General features: G+C 43.2%; 1 protein-coding gene across 4 annotated transcripts in view; it reads left to right on the forward strand.

Moving 5' to 3' along the window:
* Nucleotides 1–20,327, forward strand: part of DNAH14 (dynein axonemal heavy chain 14) — a 599,282-nt gene that overhangs the window by 543,638 nt on the left and 35,317 nt on the right. For all 4 annotated transcript variants that reach the window (XM_075925276.1, XM_075925277.1, XM_075925279.1 and 1 more), the window contains 6 exons: nt 4,721–4,824; nt 6,602–6,758; nt 7,582–7,792; nt 12,815–12,917; nt 13,862–14,089; nt 19,477–19,674. In XM_075925276.1, the coding sequence (XP_075781391.1) occupies nt 4,721–4,824; nt 6,602–6,758; nt 7,582–7,792; nt 12,815–12,917; nt 13,862–14,089; nt 19,477–19,674 (1,001 nt within the window). The remainder of the gene's footprint in view (nt 1–4,720; nt 4,825–6,601; nt 6,759–7,581; nt 7,793–12,814; nt 12,918–13,861; nt 14,090–19,476; nt 19,675–20,327) is intronic.

Below are 20,327 nucleotides of genomic sequence, written 5' to 3' on the forward strand. Positions count from 1 at the left end.
TATATGTTAATTTTAATTATGCCTTTGACATAGTGCCACATGACATTCTTATAAGTAAACAAAGGAAATGTGTTGGATGACATTGCTTGTAAGATAAATCAAAGCTAGCTGAAAGACTATTCTCAAAAAGTAGTTATCAATGGTTCACTTTCGAAATAGAAAGCCATATATTGTGTGACCCTGCAGAGGTTTTATCCTGGGTCTGGTACTAGTCAATATTTTCATTAAGATTTGGTTAATCAAGTGGAGAGTATGGTTATAAAATATGCAGATGACACCAAACAGGAGAGTTGCAAGCCCTAGGAAGACAGGATCAGAATGCAAAATGACCTTAACAATTTGGAGAATTGGTCTGAACTCAATAAGATGACATTAAAGAAAGATAAGTGCAAATTACTACACTTAGGAAGAACAAACCAACTGCACAACTACAAAATGGGGAATAACTGGAGAAGCAGTAGTTGCTGAACAAGGTATGGGGGTGTGACAGGGTGCACTCAAACCACGCTGGGTGAGAGGGTTACCCCTATACTGGGGGCTAACAAAGCCATACTCCTTCCTCCTTATTGTGCATGTTCCAGCTGCACAGGTATAAATATGGAGCAGCTCACTTATACTGATTGCTGGAGAGAGAAGGTGTGCACCACTTGCTCCAGGCAAGCCGCAGTGCAAACCTAGACACAGAAACACCACAACTCAGGCTGAAGGTGAGACACTCCTCAGAGGCTTCATGGAGTTCAGAGGCCTCAAGGATTGGACCAACCTAGAGCAGGGAGAGGAGACAAAGACCCATACCATAACCGTGGAGACAACAGAAGGAAGTAACCTAATGGAAGGTGATGGCTAACTGCTGAGTGAGCCAGCATCAGGAGTCAGAGTGTTTCAGTTGGAGCTTTTCCCCACTGACTCAGTGGCTGGAGCTCCAGATACTAATTGGGCTCTGGGCTGAGGTCCAGTAGAGAGGGAGGGCCTGGACCCCAGTGCTGGGGGATGTAACCCTCTCCCCTATCTCCTGTCTCTAACCAGGGAGGTACACTACCCTGGGAACTGGAGCAACTTACTGACTCTGTCTATTGAGCCATACTGCCCTAGGAGTTTGAGTGAACTTAGTGACTCTGGCCACTGGGCCACACTGCCCTGCAGATCAGAGCGAGTTTAATGACTTTGGCCAATGAGCTACAGTGCCCTGTGGACAGGGATGAGTTTACTGACTCTGGCCAGTGGGCCACATTTCCTTGCAGATCAGGGTGAGTTTGACTGGGCCAGTGGGCCATGCTGCCCTGCAAACCAGAGTGAGTTTAATGACTTTGGCCAGTGGGCCACACTGTCCTGAAGATGGGGTGGATTTACAGACTTTAGCCACTGGACCACTGAGGCACACAGCTAAGTGCAGACCTGAAGACGTGTTGGGGAGAACAAACCAGGGAACTGCATAAATGCTTCACAAGGGAGATGGGCTTACTTGCCCTGCATTGGATGTGGTTGGAGAATATGGGCACTGCCCCAGAGGGCACTCTCTTCCTCCTGAGGAGAGGTCTAGACTAGGGAATCAAAGGGACGTTCAGACATTACTCAGGATTCCCCCTTTCATTTTGCACTAGTGAGGCATAGGCAAGCAACACTAGTATGGCATCAGACAAGGTCCTGAAATGGCTCATAGAAGGCTAGCATCAACAAGCTTGCCAACAGGAGCAGTACACACAACTGTTGCAACAGGTGACAAACCACTAACAGGAGATGATGAGGGCATTGGCTACCCAGCAGCAAGCCCAACAGGAAAGCCTAGTTCAGCAACTGGCAGTACTATGGAGGCCCCATAGCATACTATTCAATGCCCCAGGGGTTGCTGACCTGAGATCTCTCCCATGTGGACTCCCATGTTGCAAGGGGTTATAGTGCACCACGCATAAGCTAACAATCTGCTCCAGTTGCAAAAAAGGTTAATATCACTTTGGGATTTATAAATAGAGTTTCTTATGTATGACATGGGAGGTAATTATACCACTTTTCTTAGCACTGATGAGGCCTTAATTAGAGCACTGTGTCCAGTTCTGGGCATCAAGGAAAGATGTGAATAAATTTGAGAGAGCACAGAGGAGAGCAACAAAAAATTTAAAAGTTTAGAATTCCTGACCTATTAGGAAAGATTTTAAAAACTGCATGTGTAAAAGATGACTGAAGAGGGCACCTAATAACAGTCTTCAAATATGTTAACAATTGTTATGAAATGGACTGGTCAGTTGTCTCCCCTGTCCATTGACTGTAGGACAAGACGTAATTGGCTTAATCTGAAGCAAGGCATTTTTAGATTAGATATTAGAAATATCTTCCTAACTATCAGGATAGTTTTGCATATAATAAGGTTCCAAGATTGGATGTAGAATCCCTAGCCTTGGAGCTTTTTAAGAATCAGTTAGCGAAAGACCTGACAGGAATAGTCCAGGAATACTTGATTCTGCCTAGCATGGGGGTCTAAACTAGTTGACCTCTCAAGGTTCATGATTCTGTGATAACCACTTGCTCCCATATTAGAAGGTCTCAATAATACCACTATAAAGGTACTCTATCGTGATAGAGCTATTCCTGTATGAGAAGGGGAATAAACTATGCAGATATAGTGCATCTTTGTACCTATATAATTGGGTCCACATGAGGGACTATATCAAAATAACTATCACACAACTTTGTAAATCATCATAGATTCATTTTTGGGATTGTGTTGATATCTACAGACCTACAGGGTTTTTGTGTAAAGTTGGCTGCATAACATACTAAGTGCTGAAATGAACTGGTTACTATGCATGTCTACTGCTGCCTGCGATTGGAGAGAATCAGAACTTCCCCAGTGAGCTGCTAATAACTATAGATGTTTGTGCTTTTTGGAGCAGTTTGTCTACATGGGTTGTCCTTTCATGGATAGATAACTGTTTAAAACAAAGGGTAGGAATAAATAGTGAGTTTTCAGAATGGAGAGAAGTAACTAGTGGTGTCCCCCCAAGTGTGCATACTGGGACCAATCCTATTCCACATATTTATAAATGATCTGGAGAAAGGGGTAAACAATGAGGTGGCAAAATATGCAGATGGTATTAAACTCCTCCAAATAGTTAAGATCAAAGCAGACTGTGAAGAGCACAAAAGAATGTTACAAAACTAAGTGATTGTGCAAATGAATTTTAATGTTGTTAAATGCAAAGTAATGCACATTGGAAAAAATAATCCCATCTGGATATACAAAATTACAGGGACTAATTTAGCTATTACTACTCAAGGAAGATCTAGAATCATTGCAGGTAGTTCTCTGGAAGCATCCACTTAATTTGCAGCAGCAGTCATAAAAAGCAAACAGAATGTTAGGAATAATTTAAAAAGGGATTGAGAATAAGATAGAGAATATTTTATTGCTTCTATATAAATCCACAGTGCACCCACATCTTGAATACTGCATACAGCTGTGACTGCTTCATCTCAAAAAAGATATATTGGTATTGGAAAAGGTTAAGAAAAAGGCAATAAAATTATTAGGGGTTTGGAACAGGTACCATCTGAAGAGAGATAAAAAAGACTGGGACTTTTCAGCTTAGAAAAAAGGAGACTAAGGGGAAATATGATAGAAGTCTATAAAATCATGACAGATAGTGAATAAGGAAAAGTAATTTACTTGTTCCCATAACATAAGAACTAGGGGTCATCAGATGAAATTAATAGGTATTAGGTTTAAAACAAAAAAAAGTTTTTCTTCAAGCAGTGCACAGTCAACCTGTGGAACTCCTTGTCAGAGGATGTTGTGAAGACCAGGACTTTAACAGGGTTCAGAAAAGAACTAGATAAATTCATGGAGGTTACATCCATCAATACCTATTAGCAGGGCTCGCCGAACCGCGGCGAGCCCCACTCACCAGCCACGCTGTTTGGCGATCTGCGCGTGCGCACATCGTTCTGCATATGCGCAGATCGCCCGAACCCGGCTCTTCTGGGTTACAATCTACTCGTCATGGGTGAATAGATTGTATTATTTGTCGAGCCCTGCCTATTTGCCAGAATGGGTAGGAATCGTGTCCCTAATCTCTGATTGTCAGAGGCAGGAAATGGATGACAGGAGAGGGATCACTTGATGATTATATGTTCTGTTCACTCTGTCTGGGGCATCTGGGATTGGCCACTGACAGAAGACCAGATACTGGGCTAGGTGGACCTTTGGTGTGACCCAGTATGGCCATTTTTATTCTGTCACCATGAAGTTTGAGGTGGCCAGCATGTGCAGCATGGCTACAATCATAGCATCTTAGGGGGGCAGGGATTTGTTACAGCATTATTCAGATAGTGCCATTCTTGAAACTGATTCAGTTGACAAAAATCATGTGTTTAGCTTTAAAAAAAAACAAAAAGCCATCTTAAGTCTTTAGTCAATGGGTACATGTGGTAAGGGACTCCCCAGCTATTCCTGGGCTCCATGTGGCACTGCCCCTTTGAAACACTGCCACGGCACTGCACAGAGCAGCTGACCCCGGGCTCCATGCAGTGCTGCTGCTTTGAAGTACCCCTTTCTTCTCCCCCACTCGCTGCTTTTATCTGATAAAGGCAGCAAGGGGGTGGGGGGAAGCAACTAGTCAACTAGTCCTTAACATCCATAGTACTCACTGGAAAAAATAGTCTGTGTGTGCTGGTCTTTTTTATTATTGTTGTATAATTGCTTCTCTGAATTTATATTTTATAACAGATTCAGGCCTGCAATCAGAGACACTGAAAGAAAAAATTGGACTTGAGAGTGCTGTGGTAGATTTTCACTGGGAGAATCTTTCTTCATTTCAAAGAATTATATTGGTAAGAAAAGAAAATGAGGGAATATTTTTTACAAAATATTTGAGAGGTTGTTGACAATTTAAATTAGATATAGGTTTTAGTAGTCCTAAATTCCAAAATATTTGTCAATGGTGTAATGTTGAAGACGCAAGTTCTACAAAATTCCTGTCAAAAAAATAAAGGGGACAGGTTTCAGAGAAAGCTATTTATAATGCAATTGAAGCGTGGTTTTTTTCTGAATTAAATACATTGCTATTCATTTTGTGAAATAAAAAGAATTATATGAAGGCCCAAATTCTCATCTACATTCAGGCTGCTTTACACCAAACAAGTACAAAGCAACCTGAAAACCAACATAGTAGGTGTCTGCAGCCTATGGCTCGTAAGCCAAATATGGCTCACAAGGGTGTCAAATATGGTTCTTCTGGCAGCCACTAGTGGGCGCGGCCAGAGCTAAAGCTAGGCTGCGGTGCAGCTGCTCCAGGGGCTGGGACAGGGTGTACCCCAACCCCAGGAACAACCGTACCGCAGCCCAGCTCCAGCTTGGGCAGCTGCCTTGGGACCAGTGGATGCCCAGCTGCTCCCAGGGCAGGCTGCGTGGTGGCTGTCGGTGCTAGAGGCCAGGCTGCGGTGTGGCTGCTCCTGGGGCCAGGGCTGAAGTACACCCAAGATCAGCTGCACCATGGCCTTGGCTCCAGCCCTGGCACATGGTGCAGCTGCCCACCACACGGCCCTGGTCCCAGCTTCAATCCTTCCCCAGAACACGCAAGGGGGGGGCACAAACCCCTACCCCCCAGGACATGCTGGGGGGCTGTAAACCGTGGCTCAGTGACCCCCACCCATCCCATGACATGCCAAGGGGCCACAAATCACAGCCTGGCAGGTCCCCGGCCCCAGGACAAACTGGGGGGCTGTGAATCACAGCTTGGCAGCCTCCCCACCTTCAAGAGATGCAGGGATGGGGCACATTGGCCCCCTCCCAATGCCAGGAGACATGGGAAGGGTCAACTGGGAAACACAGTGCAGCATCTCCCCACCCCAGGACACACCAGGGAAAGGCCAGAAACCACTGCCCCCCAGGGGAGATGCTGGGGGGGGGGGGCAGAAACTGTGCCCCCTTGGAGCAGCACCATCTTCACTGTCACAGGAAGTCATGGTAAGCCTCCCCCAGACCTCCCAGCCCTGAGCCCCCTGCCCTTAACCCTCCACCCTCTGCCCTGATTCCTACATCCCCTCGGCACTAAGCCCCACTACATATCCAACCCCCTATCCTGCACCCCCACCTCTTACCCTCAGCCCCCACATCTCCCAGGCCCGTCCTCTCACTTCTGCACCCCCACCCCCTGCTATGAGCCCCCCAAGTCTTCTCCTGACTCTTGCAGCCCCAGCGCATCCAATGCCCACACATCCAACCCCTTGCCCTAAGCCCCCCACCCCTGACCCAACTCTAGCACTGCCCACCCTCTTCCCCAAGCCCCACGCACAGCCAAACCCCTCTCCTGACCCCTGCATTCTTATACAGCCCTTTGTTGACCACTTGTTCTGAATTTTGATGTAATTAGACTGTTTGGTTTGAAAAGGTGGCAACCCTTGATGTATAGTGAGAAGTATACAATGACCTCCAATTTTTTTTTATATTGGTCAAATAAAGCACAAATGTTGATATTTTGGAATCTTTTAGAACTGTATAGTACAAAACAACCTGACTTAATTTTTATCACAGGCATAATTATTATGCTAATATTAATTTAAAAGATTTGATAAATTTGTTCTCTCAACTTTCATATTTTATTGTTAGATTAAAATTCTCAGACCAGAAAGTTTAAATAGTGCAGTGCGAGAGTTTGTTACTGAGAAATTAGGAGCCAGATATCTTCAGATTGGAGGGATTAACTTGAAAGAAGTGTATGAAGACTCCAATGCCAGCACTCCATTAATACTTATTCATTCTCATGGTGAGATACTTATAAACTAAGAGGAAGCACAAAACACCGGGTTTATGAAGCATAATTTTTCAGATTCTAGCTTTGTTTTTTTACATTCAGTAGGTTGTCCCTGCTTCCTAGATTGTTCCAACTTTTGCATTCATGTTATCCTTGTTTCCTGTTAAACTGAGCAAAATCACAGGAAGATGGAGGATTGTGGGGGATGCTCCTTGTTACTCCACCAGTACCTCTGACCATGGAACTCTACTCAACCTTCAGATTTCCCTTTAACAGTGGGTTCCAAGGTAGCTGCTAGCAGGGGAAGACCTGTTCGTTGTCACTAATGAGAGAGTTAAGGAATCAGGAGGCAGCACAGAGTTACAAAGCCAGACCTTATATGGATTTTCCAGAGTTGTTGTCCTTCTAAACTGCCACTACTGGTTTTTCAAGAGGTCTGAGTGATCTGGCTCTATATTACTTGTGCAGGATTTGAAATAACACTAAATTAACTTAACCAAAGATAAGTAGTCATTATACTATTCAGTATCATTTGCTGTAATAGTTAACATTGTAAGAAATTCTTTAACTAATATAATCAAACTATCATTCTTATTCATCAGTGTGTCGATGCATTCCTCTGATAATTTAACATAACATAACCCGTTTTTCTTCACCCCATGATGCCCTTATAAAATGTATCCATATTTAGTGCAGATATGGTAGTTAATTTATGGTCAAAATAATAACAGAGTACTGTTCCTATAAGTGAGGTAATTAAAGATATAACATGTTTTTAAATATGTAACTATAAAGATGTTTTGGCTGCATAAATAAATTCTATATTGTTAAACAGGAACAGACCCAGCAGCCCAGCTTCTGCGCCTTGCACAGGAAATAAAAGGAAGCACACAGCATGTGAAAATGGTTTCTTTGGGACGTGGTCAGGGAACCAAAGCTGAAGATTTGATACATAAAGCACAGTTATTTAGTGGACAATGGGTTTTCCTCCAAAATTGCCATCTTGCGACATCATTTATGCCCAGGCTTAGTGATATTGTAGATTCGTAAGTGTATTATTTGTATTCAAAATATAAATTAAGTTATAAGCTTAATCTAGTCAAATATGAAGTAATCAATATAAATGCAAATATCAGTCTTTTAACAGAATAAGTATGAATAAAGTATCAGAAGAGGAACTGGAAAAAGTCTTCTGTTACTATATTCTACTCTTGGCCAACAATATCCATTGGACAGTTCCAACAACTTGGCTACGTCTACACTGGCCCCTTTTCCGGAAGGGGCATGTAAATTTCATGAGTCGTCGTAGGGAAATCCGCGGGGGATTTAAATATCCCCCGCGGCATTTAAATAAAAATGTCCGCCGCTTTTTTCCGGCTTTTAAAAAAGCCGGAAAAGAGCGTCTAGACTGGCCCCGATCCTCCGGAAAAAGCGCCCTCTAGGAATAAGAGCCTCCGGAAAAGGGCGCTTTTTCCGGAGGATCGGGGCCAGTCTAGACGCTCTTTTCCGGCTTTTTTAAAAGCCGGAAAAAAGCGGCGGACATTTTTATTTAAATGCCGCGGGGGATATTTAAATCCCCCGCGGATTTCCCTACGACGACTCATGAAATTTACATGCCCCTTCCGGAAAAGGGGCCAGTGTAGACGTAGCCCTTGTGTATCCTTATTTTCCCCTCCAGAAGACATAGAGGAGAGACAAACCAACCTCCCTTGGTTCCTTCATAACCCCCAGGGCTGAGAGACATAGCTGAAGATAGTCTTTGTGGCTTGCCCACTTGTGATTGTCAATACAATAATTTTGCATATAGTTACATTTAGTGTGGATATAGTAGTTAATTTATGATCATTAGGTTTCCATTCTGCATAGGTTTTTCTCTCTCTTTTAGTTACATGGTACCAGGCTGCAGATCTTACAGCTAAGCAAAAATCACCAGGTTTAGGATGCAGAAATAGATCAAAAAATCTGTTAGTTACATCTTCCTTTTTTAGGCTTCGTGTCCGGTGGCTATACCCTTCAATGACAGTCATATTAGATGTCTGTTTGTCTGAGTGAGTGATATCTTACCAACAAATGCTCTATTTGTTGGTCTTTTTCCAAAAGAACTCAAAAGTAAGGGAGGTTAGTTAAATAGGTGCCTACTAGACAAGCCAAATTCCTTGGTGGTGGAAGTGGCACATCAACGTGGCAGGCAACAACACTTCCTGTTGACAATGATAACAAAAGATTAGATCTTTTTCGATATAAAGTCTTTGCAGTTCAGATCTTTCTGGATGTGAAGTCTACGCACCATACTGTTCAGAATTTTAATTATTCTGCACTGCTAGTCACATATGACCATAGAAACTATACCAAGCTCCTGGACTTTGCTGAGGACATATCTGTGGCCAAAAGACCACAGTATAAGGCTATAGTCTCTGAGGACAAGACTATCATCTTCACAGCCTTAGAGGCAATACTCAATGTGGTGGACACCATGGCCAGATCCATGGGAATTGTAGTAATAATGTGGAGAGCCTCTTGGTTTACATGTACTACATTCCCAAGAGAGATACTGTAGAGGATGTTCTGTCTGATGGGGGAAAACTGCAGGGAGGCAGGGCAGGCAGAGGCATAGCAAGAGAAACAGCTGTGAGTGTCACTGAGTACGGGCAGCTCTTGTACATTTCAAGATAGCAAACGCTCCTCTTATCAACTACTTGATTAGCTGATTAATTGAAATTTAACATCTCTAGTTCTTTCACTAAGTTGCGAATTCCTGACTAGAGATTTTAACCAAGTGGAGAAAGATTGATGGCAAGCATGGATCTTTATGGGCAATCCTGTCAAAGAATCAGTTATTAATGGTCAATATTGGGTTTTCACCTTCTAGAACTACCCATATAGTGTCACCAATTTTGCAATATTAACAAGCAGTTATTATCCTCCAGGAGCTGGGGCCAGGCAGTATGCATGAAAAGTGACTATGATGGCTCCCCTGGATTTGGCATTTGCAAGTGCATTATTCTTTTACATAAACAGGAAATGTTTATTCTTTCACTTTTCCCAGACACAGAATAGTCTTCAATCATAATTGTTGGTCTTACCAAGTCCAGAAAACCACATAGGTTTCTGATTTGTCAAAGATATTGGTGTCTGCACTGTTCCGCCATATTCTGAGCTCCGGGGCAAGGCCAGCCTTAGGGAGAACAGCACCCTGGACAAAGTTGTATTTTGGTGCCCCTTGAGCTCGAGTACGTAGTAGTGTTAGTAAAAATTTCAGAAATAAATCGGTAATCTTAAAAGTTTTCATTGACACAAAATTTGATTCAATTTTATTAAAATAATAAAGTATCAAAAACTAAGCATTAAACTAAACACTAAACTAATAAGAACAAATACAAATTTTCTTCATCAGAATGCCAAGATTCAGCAGGCAGCACTGTGTGCCTTTGCTGCTGCAAAGTGTGACATTGCTTGTGAAAGGCAACACTTTCTCCATAGACGGGGGTAGAATTGGAGTCTCAGGCAATTAAGGGACAAGGCATGTCCTTGGGGAACAAGAAGGAAGCTGCTCAGTCTTTTGCTCCCCTCAGTGCAGGGCCTGCTATTGTCTCTGCCCCCGGCCAAGGGAAATATCATTGTCATTCCTTTGGCCAAGCACTTCCTTTAAGAGCTGCATGGGGAATGGATTAAATATTTACCCTAAGACAGGAGGTACACAGGGTGGCTATTTGTGAATGGCATCAGATTGTGAAATGAAATTGTGGGTGAAAAACCTGAGTTTGTCACTCACCCTTCAGTGGGGTTCTTCCTCCACAGTTTGAGCTGCTTTGCAGAAGCCCTGGCAGTGCACTTGACCCTTTTGCCTGGTGCTTGGCCTGCAGATCAAGGCAAGCTCTATGCTGACAGATGGGCCCATGGCCCTCCTGCAGTCCTCTGGCCACTCCTGACTCCCTAGGGATGCCGTTTCAGATTGTAGTGAGGAGGTGAGAGGCAACTTTAACTGTGATTCCAGAGCATACTTGGGCACCTGAAATCTCTAGCCACTGTAGTGGCTACTGCTATAGTGAACTTGCCACACTCATCTGGCTAAATAGCCACATTGTTCAAGCCAACTAGCCACATTCAACTGACCAAATACCTACATGGCTAGCATGTCCCATAGGAAAGCAACTGTTTCTTCCTCTCTTAACTAACCTCTTTCTACACAGCTAAAGCAGCAGCCTTCCATCCTCCCTACTATTCCAGTCTCAACTATTTGGTGCACATGCCATTTGTTTATTTCTTTTCTCCTGGCCCCAGGCTGCCTCCAGCAAACAGGAGAGGGAGGGGAAAAGAGCTGGGAAGGCAAACCCTGGCAGAAATCTGAGTGGGGGTAATGTGAGCAAGTGCAGTGCATGCCTTCACCCTCGCCCCCCTTTGCCCCCCCCCCCCCCCGGTGTGTCACCTCTCTGCATGGGATGGGATGGGATGGGATGGGAGCACAAATGTGTGCACAGTACACCAGTCCTCCCGGCAAAGCCAAGGGAAAGCCCTTTCCTAGACAAGAGGGGCTCTTAGCAGGGAAAGGAAAGAAAAGGGGGGGGGCTGGACCCAGACTTGCTCCACACTAACATACACACAGATCACAGGGCTGCTCCAAACCCCAGCCAACCAGAACACAGAGAGAAGCTGCACATAAACACACTTCTTCAACCACTACCAACCTCAGCCACCCACCCCAAGGCACTTCCGGCACAGCCATCTCCACCCACTCCCCACATGGCTTCTACAGGGGGCATTCTGTCCCAGGGAGAATGGGGAGTCCCCTCAGGCACCCACCCTGCTGCTGCTCCCACTAGAGCAGAAGATTTACTTGACACAAGTGAGTGCCTCTTTCCTCCCTGACCCTGACTGAGCTGGCTGCTGGGTTTCCTCTCCTGTTTAGCCGGCTGGCCCCAAGTAAGGTCACATGAGGTTATTCACATGTGCCTCCATCAGCACACCGTCCTGGGCAGCCCCCTTGTTGCCCCTGTCTAGGGCCACCAGTGCTCAAGGGGAAGGTTATAAACCTTTGATTTTAGATAGCAGTTCCTGACCTCAATGAAATACAGTTTTCACTGCTATTGCTGCTACCAGTATCCTTATCCCTGAAGCAGGCCTGTGATGGGGGAGGGGGCAACAGGGGCAACTGCATTGGGGCCTGGTGATTGAAAGGGGCCTGAGGTTCTAGCTGCCACTGTAGCCAGCAAGCTGGACCCTTTAAATTGCCACCAGAGTGGAGCACTGGGCCATGCACTCTGAGCAGTGCTAAGAACTGGGAGGGTTCTGTGCTCCAGGCAGTACTGAGGGACAGCTGCCCTCAGCCCCACCCCTTCCACCTTCAGCCCCACCCCTTCCAGGAGTGCAGAACCAGTACCCCCACACATATTGCCCAGGGACCTGTGGAAGCTATTGCTTCCACTGCCCTATAGACACGAGAACTGTCCCCCATTACCACCCTAGAGAGCAGTCTGACCATGAGCAGATAGCTAAAAGTGCCATTCATTATCAGAAAAGAATTATTAGTCCACCTAAAATACCTGAAAAGGGGAGATCACCATCCAGTATATCTGTGCATAAAAATAAGGGCTGTGGAGTTTGCTGCCAGAGATTAGTGAAAGAGGATCCACCTTGCATCTATGAACCTGTTGGGCTGTTGAACCATCTCCTTTTACCCACTGCCACTCACTTGGAATGCAGCTGAGCTCTTTCTGACCCTAGCAACCCTCAGTACCCAGTAACTAGATGCCAGGTAGGTATGACAATTCCCAGTCTTACAGTATGTCATTAGCAGTTCTAATGAGTAGACAGCATCATACTCCTGAACCGGATAATGATGTGAAGATTTAAATTCTCTTCTGCAACACTCCCTAGCTCTCTTTTTAAGCTTACTACTTTAAAGTGTAAAACAAAAGCTGAAGAAATCACATTATTTCTGACCAGGTTGTTTTACTTAACGTACTTGAGCAAATGGTAAAGGAATTTGATTATTAAAAGTTTGCATCTTGCCTTACTTATTAGCATTTGGTAGAATAATAATTATGTTACCAAACTATGTGTCTTTACAGATTTACTCAGCCAAACATAAACATGGATCCTCAATTTAGACTATGGTTAAGTTCCACACCTGATCCTTCTTTCCCCATATCTATCCTGCAAAAAGGTTTTAAGGTAAGGGTTGCTAAAACACCACAATCAGAAAGTTGTTGTGGCTTGGAATACTCAATCTGAAAATTTCAAATTTCTCATTCTAATATTATCTAAACAATAAACAGAGCCAAACCAAAACTCTACACTCCACCATCTAACCTTTATGAGGGAACCCAACTCAAGTTCCTCTAGTCTGTATACCTGAAGCCCAATCTAGGTGGCCGTGTTTCTCCATATAAAAAGGAGACATTTGTAAAGAGTACTTTGCTTAGAATAAATCTCTAACTAGTGAAGATTTATTTACCATTATCCCCATAAGTGAGCTCAATATTATTCTTGCAGTAACAAGAAAAAGTCAGAATTCAAATATCCTGGATGTATTTGTTTAATGTATTTTAAATTCAAGAGTTTGATACAATTATATGTTGTTGCAATTAAATAAAATGAATGTGCGCTAGAAGAAGATGGTATCATGAAAAAAACACTTCCATCTCTTGTTTCCCTGGAAGAGATAAATAGAAAGAAATTTTTTGTTGTCACAACTTTTGTTGGTGGATGAGTGCTCCGTTTTCCACACTTGTAATTGGAATAGTTTTCTGAGAATACTTCATTTTTATATATATGTGTGTGTATATATATATATATACACACATACGCACACACACACACACACACACACACTTTCTTCAAGGGTGCATCTACACAGCAGGGCTTAACTTGAAATAAGCTACGCAAATTGAGCTACATCAGTTGCATAGCTTTTTTCAAAATAGCTTATTTTGAAATTGGGAGCATCCACCCAGCACTTATTTTGAAATAGGTTGACTGGGTGGAGCTTATTAATTACCTGTGAAGCTGTGCTGCCTCACAGCTTAGAGGGAACACTAACTGGCACCAATGGATATTAGCCAGAAAATATAGTAAATGTAATACATTTGTCTTGTTTCCCTCTTTTTGTTTTAAAGATGGCAATAGAACCACCTCAGGGTCTGAAGGGAAAATTACTTCAGACATTTGGATATAGTGGCAGTGGAGTAGTAACAGAAATGATCTTCAACAAGGCCGAATGTGGCTTATCATGGAAGAAGCTGCTGTTCAGCCTGTGTTTCTTCAATGCTGTAGTCCATGAAAGAAAGAAATATGGAGCTTTGGGCTGGAATATCCCGTATGAATTTAACTCTTCCGATTTGGAAGTAAGTGCTTTGAAAAAAAACCCACTAAAGTTGTCTGGAACTCTGATTCCCAGATTCATGAATAATTATGCTAGAGATCCTGGAGAGACCCAGTGATCATTAAGTGTTCATTAGATATGCCTGAAAAAGAAAGGATAATAAGACCATCATGTATCATTTTTCCCCACAATAAAAGAAGGGTATCCTGTATGACTTCTAATTTCACTAGAGCAGGAGAGCATGAAAACTGCAGAGAAACAAAGACTCCATAATTCCTGAAGCAAACGGACAATTGTTCTTTAATCATTGCACATGTGGATCCCAGTCAAGGTGTGTTGGGCACCCCAACACAATAGTTTGGAACATTTTCACTAGCAAAGTGCTGTAGAAGTCACACACACACCATATGCCCTCCTGCTCCCCTTCCCAAGGACATAAAGAGCCTGAGACCCTAACTGCCACTCAGTTCTTTGCAGTCATCATAGGTAAAGCAGATAGAACTCAATCAAGCCTTATGATAAAGCTCACAAGTGCCTGGATCCATTTAGGAGAAGGTCATACTCCTGAGCCTCTTTTCAGAATTGCCAATTATGAGGCCTTCAAGGCAAAATAGAATTACATCAGCCACACCAAATTCACCTCCTTTGTTGACCACCTGCTGTCAGAACACAGGGACCAGTTTCAAATTATTGGGGCAGTGGCCTAGCTATTGGCCAGAACAATATTGCAAGCCTCCCTCAGTGCTGCTGACACCACTGCCTGTTCACTTGCCACAACAATGGTAATGAGAAGAGCAACCTGGCTGCAGCTCCCTGTTTTCCCTAAAGAGGTTCAGACCACAGTTGAGGACCTTCCTTTTGATGGTTCTAAATTGTTCACAGATTTGTTGTATAAGCCTCAGTGAATATTGAAGGATGTCAGCGTGACTTTGTGTTCTCTTGGCATTTACATCACTTCATATAAGACAAAACTCAGCAAGTTCCAAATGGCATAGAGATCCTGCTCAATATAGTTCATCTTCCACCCACCCCCGAGGGCATATGAACCATGCCAAAGAAGGCAGAGGTTTCAGAGGGGAAAAAAAATCCATTATTCAGACTTCCACTTCTCACCCATCAACTCCCAAGCAGTAATTTTGATGTTTTGGTTGAATGTGTGAACTACCACCCTCATCCTCTTCTGCTGCACCAGTTCACCAACCTTTCCTTTTTCACAAAACATGTTCACTGCTTCATGAGCCTAGAAGTTGACCACTACAGACAGTAAGTTTTGGAGATCGTCTCCATAAATTATTCAATTCACTTTACTTCCACCAGCGAATCACCTCCTTTCCCCATCCAGCTTCAGGGACCTCTTTTAATCAGAGTGCTTCACCAAGAAATAGATACTGTCATATTTGGAAGCTCTAGCTCCATGCGGCACAGAGGGAAGGAGCTTTATTTTAGATACTTCTTGGTACCAAAAGAGTAGAGATAAGATACCCATCCTAGATTTGAAACTATTCAATATCTATGTGAAGATGCCGAATTTCAAAATGGGGATGCTTGCAGTAATAATTCCTTCATTATAGCAAGGGGATTGGTTTTTAGCCCTTAACCTTCAAGACACTATTGGTTTAGTGTGATGGGGTGGACTAAGCCCTGAAGACTCTTGCTAGAGGCCTGGTGGCCATACTACACCCCACCCTCCAAAAAAGGCAGCTAACTTCCTAGAGCAGCTATGTGGAAAGCAGCCATTCGGGGCTCAGCAGGCTAGTATAAGAAGAGCTGAAGGGCCAGAGTGAATTCATTTCCTTAATAGAGCTGGAAGAACATGGACAGGGAGGAGCAAGAATTTGCCCTAAATTAGTTGCAGGGACTAGGTCCTGAGGTAAGGATGAAGACACCATAGGGAATTGACCCAGGGAATTAGAGCAGCAGCACAACTTAGATAAAAGGACATAGTGAGAGCTGCTATCTACAGACTTCCTAGGCTGGAAGCTGGAGTAGTGGGTGAGCACAAGTCCCCCCAGACTTCTCATTAGTCACTGGGGGAAGTGTCCTGGACTTTGAGGTACCCCAAAGGGGGAACTGAACTGTAGTTGCCCAGCTGAAGACCTGGTGCCAGAAAGGTCCTAAGAGTTGAAGACATTGCCTCCAAGGAAGGAGCCCTGGGCACCACTCTGTTCCACAGCAGGGACAAACTGAGAGAGAGATTACAGAGGACACCCACTCCATATCCACAACAGTTGTTTTGAGGAAGGCTTCCTCGCTTCACCTTTCTGGCCTTCCAAGTGAAGTCTGCTATGGAGGCATTTCATTTGAGGAATCAAAGTTATTTATGGAGAAAATGGATGAATCCCTCCATACACTACAAGATTGTAGGGCCACTTTGTGCTCACTGGCACTTTATACAGTTGCACAAAACACAGTTGCAAATACAGCTTAAAAAAACTTGTACCAATGCCTTTAGCAGTCAAAAACTCCTTTGCCTTGTAGAAAGACCCTCATGATGTCTGCTCATTCCTGCACCCTTAACGTTAGTTTTTACATCAGACACATCTCTGTTGGGATGGGGAGCCCAGCTGGATACCCAGAGAATTCAAGGCAAATAGTCCCAATCCACACTACATATCAAAATACTTAGAACTCAGAGCAGATAAGTATCCCTGTACACATTTCCTACCACTGACTGAGGCAAGCATATAAAAATTATGATGGACAATATCTACTCTTTGTGTTGAAGCTGTGAAATTCTGGAATTGGTGCATTTGCCGTGATATCAGCATCTCAACAGCTTAGCTCCTAGGCGTATAAAATACTACATTAGACACTGAGCAGCAAAAATTTGGCCAGGATCACAAATGGAAAAGACCCCTCTTTCCTCTGTGGCATAGTTTTACATCAGGGAGTACCAAAGATAGGCTTATTAGCCAAAACAAGAAGTGCTCTCACTTCTACTTCAGGGCTGGCCTAGGTCATCACTCTCTCAGGCTTTGTCTATACTTTCCTGGAAGGCCGAATTAAGATACTCAACTCGAGCTATGTTAATTGCCTTCATTTCTTACCTTACCTTACCTTAATTCAACCTTTAGCACCATCTCAACAGCGGGAGATCAACAGGAAAAATATTCAACTTCCCTTACTCTTCATGAGGAATAAGAGTTCCAGCATTGATGGGAGTGTCCTCAGCATTTGATTTAACATGTCTACTAGATCCACTAAATCAAACTCCAGAAGATCAACCACTGCAGCATCCATCTTCCTGGTAATAAAGCTGTGGTCTCAGAGACACCTTTTCTTACAATGGAACACAGATCTCTTGTATGCCTTTCCCCCCAATTCCTCTAATATCCAAACTCTTAATCAAGGTAAAAAAAGAGTGAGCCAGGGTTATATTTATAGCTTCTACATGGCCAAGATAAGCATTATTTCCATTAGAGATGTAAAATCCCATGTAATGGGTTAACTGGTTAAACGTACTGTTTAACTAGTTAACCAATTAAAAGAGATGGGGCTTTTCAGCCTGGTTGGCTGGAAAGGTCTCACCCCTGCCCACCACAGTTGGGCTGGGGTTCCCGCCCTCCCACTGCCGACGGGCTGCTCAGGCCAGGCTGGAGTGCCTTTGCCTACGGTAGGCCCCATGGGACTAGAACAGCTCTCTGCCTGCAGCATTCAGGGAGCTGCTCCAGCCCCCACCAATTAACCAGAACTGGTAAGACTCACCCATTAAGGGCAAGGGTTAACCAGTTAATCATTCACATCTCTAATTTCAGTATCTGCTCAACTGGTGACACCTATCAATCACTCTCCAACCTGTTTCTCATTTCCTCTTATCAAAACACTGGCCAGATGAATCATCCTAATCTTCAGCTCAAGGCATGGCTTATGATGGTTCCAATCCAAAGCTTGCAAATAGCCTGGTCAGAGGCTGCAATAGTGATGTTGTTACATAGCAGAAAGCAAACTACTTGTCACATGTATATTCCAAGGTGGAAGAGATTCCAACTCTAGTGACTTGAGATGCATTACTTCTAATTCTACATCCACTCGTCTACAACTTGTATGAGATTACATCCTAGAACTAAAAATGTCAGGATTATCTCTAAGCTCCATAAAGATGAGTCTTGTAGCCATCACCGTCTTCCATTGTAAGAAAGATGTCTTTTTGTGTTTGCTTATCTTTTCACAAGAAGGATTCTCAAGGGCGTGGGTAACCTCTTCCTACAAATCAAATGCTCTACACCAGCATGGGATCTCAGCCTTGTCTTCAGGTTCTATAAGGCCTCCCTTTGAACCCATGACCATCAGCTCAGTTCTCCTCTACATCTCTCTATGAAAATCACATTCATAGAGATAGAGGCTCTAATGGCGCACTCTTCATATACAATATTTTTCGAAGACAAGGTTACACTACAACCACACCCCAATTTCCTATCTAAATACCTTCAGATTTTCATATAAACTAGCTTATCCATTTCTGAGTTTTCTTTCCAAAACCAAAGTGGGAGAAAAGGGAGGGGGCATTACACATACATACACTAGCCTTCTGTTTGTATAGGGCTAAGTCCCTCAGGAAAGCTCTCAGACTTCTCCATTGTGGACAGATCTAAGTGATCCTCACTCACTAATCAAAAACTCTCTAAATGGGTATCAGACTGCATTACATTTTGCTAACATTCTCTTGACATTCAGCCTCCTCCTAGAGCATGAATGCACTCCATGAGATCTTTCTCCACTTCAATAGACTTCCTTCAAAACGTTCCAGTCACAGAAATGTGTAGAACAGTGACTTGGATGTCTGCTCTTCCATTTGCTTAATATTATGCAGACTTAGTGTCCAACACCATATTTGTTTCAACTGGCTTATCCTCAATTCTAGATTAGATTCTGAAGCCCCACTCCTCCATTGGGCTCTGCTGCAGAATCATCTGCAGTGGGGCACCCTATAGGGATACTACTCGAAGAGGAAGAAGGTTACCTTATGCAGTAATTGTAGTTCTTCAAGATGTATGTTCCTATGGGTGCTCCAATACCTGACCACCTTCCATCTGCTTTGGAGTTCTTACAATGAGCTCTGTGATACAGAAGGAACTGAGGATGGTTTACCTGCAAAGAGCTATGTAGCGTCAAGGCAGGGCATGAGATAGGGAGCACGCATGTACGTGTCAAATGGACACTGCTACTTAAAATCTCCAATCTGAGACACAGGAAGCATGAATATATCGACAGTGGAGCACCAACAGAAATACACATCTTGAAGAACCACCGCTAAAAAGTGAGTAACCTTTTCTTTGTCTCTGTTTGTATAGTTAGTATGCAGCTAGTAAGGTGCTCTTGAAGGATTCAAATATCTCATGAGGTTCTGATGATAATGTAACCACAAGAAGTAACAATACTAATACTTACCTTCAATCTTTTTCTCAATAGGTTTCCATACAGATGTTGGGGATGCTTCTGGCAAACCACAAAGAGATTCCTTGGCCAGCAATATGTTATATGACTGGAGAGGTAGCCTATGGAGGTCGTGTGACTGACCACTGGGACCGTCGTTGTTTGCTCAGCATTCTGAATAATTTCTATAATCCTGCTGTATTGCAGGAGGATTTCGTTTACACTATTGACGGGGTAGGAAAAATATTTTTTCTCTCACTATTCTCTGCATTTTGCTTCAGCTACCCCAGACTAACACGGCTACATTTCTATCACTATTCTGAAGTGTTGTAATAAGTTGTCCCTTTCTGCTGCATATTTACAATATTTTCAGCCTTATAAATTTGGATTTGGACACCACAAATGATGGGTGTCCACATCTAAATTTTGAATGTCAATTAATTTCTAAACTCTACTGTAACACAGAAGGCTCTTGTCATTCGGATTAAAATTGTATGCTTGCCACCCATATGTATTTTTTAAACAGATGGTGAAATATAGTATACTTAGCTGCATTGACCTGAATTACAGGGGCACACTATGATTACCTTTCTGATATGAGTTTTTGTAAATAAAATCAGAGTATAAGGTGTATCCTTATGGTCAAAATTCACCACTGCCATTTTTGTTTTTGCATGCTACTGACTTAGTGGCAAATGTCAGGAAATGGGCAACAGAAAGATTTATTTGCACATTGTTAGCTCCCTGTTCTTGCTTTGCTGTGGCATAAATAACAAATGACTCCCCTCGTTTTAAAAAAAATCATGTGGATTAGTATTTAACTACAAAGCAGTACTGAAAAATGGAAAACATGGTAATGAGATTACAACCATACTTTAAAATACATT

This window comes from Pelodiscus sinensis, chromosome 3 (genome assembly GCF_049634645.1).
Source record: "Pelodiscus sinensis isolate JC-2024 chromosome 3, ASM4963464v1, whole genome shotgun sequence".
Classification (NCBI taxonomy): domain Eukaryota; kingdom Metazoa; phylum Chordata; order Testudines; family Trionychidae; genus Pelodiscus; species Pelodiscus sinensis.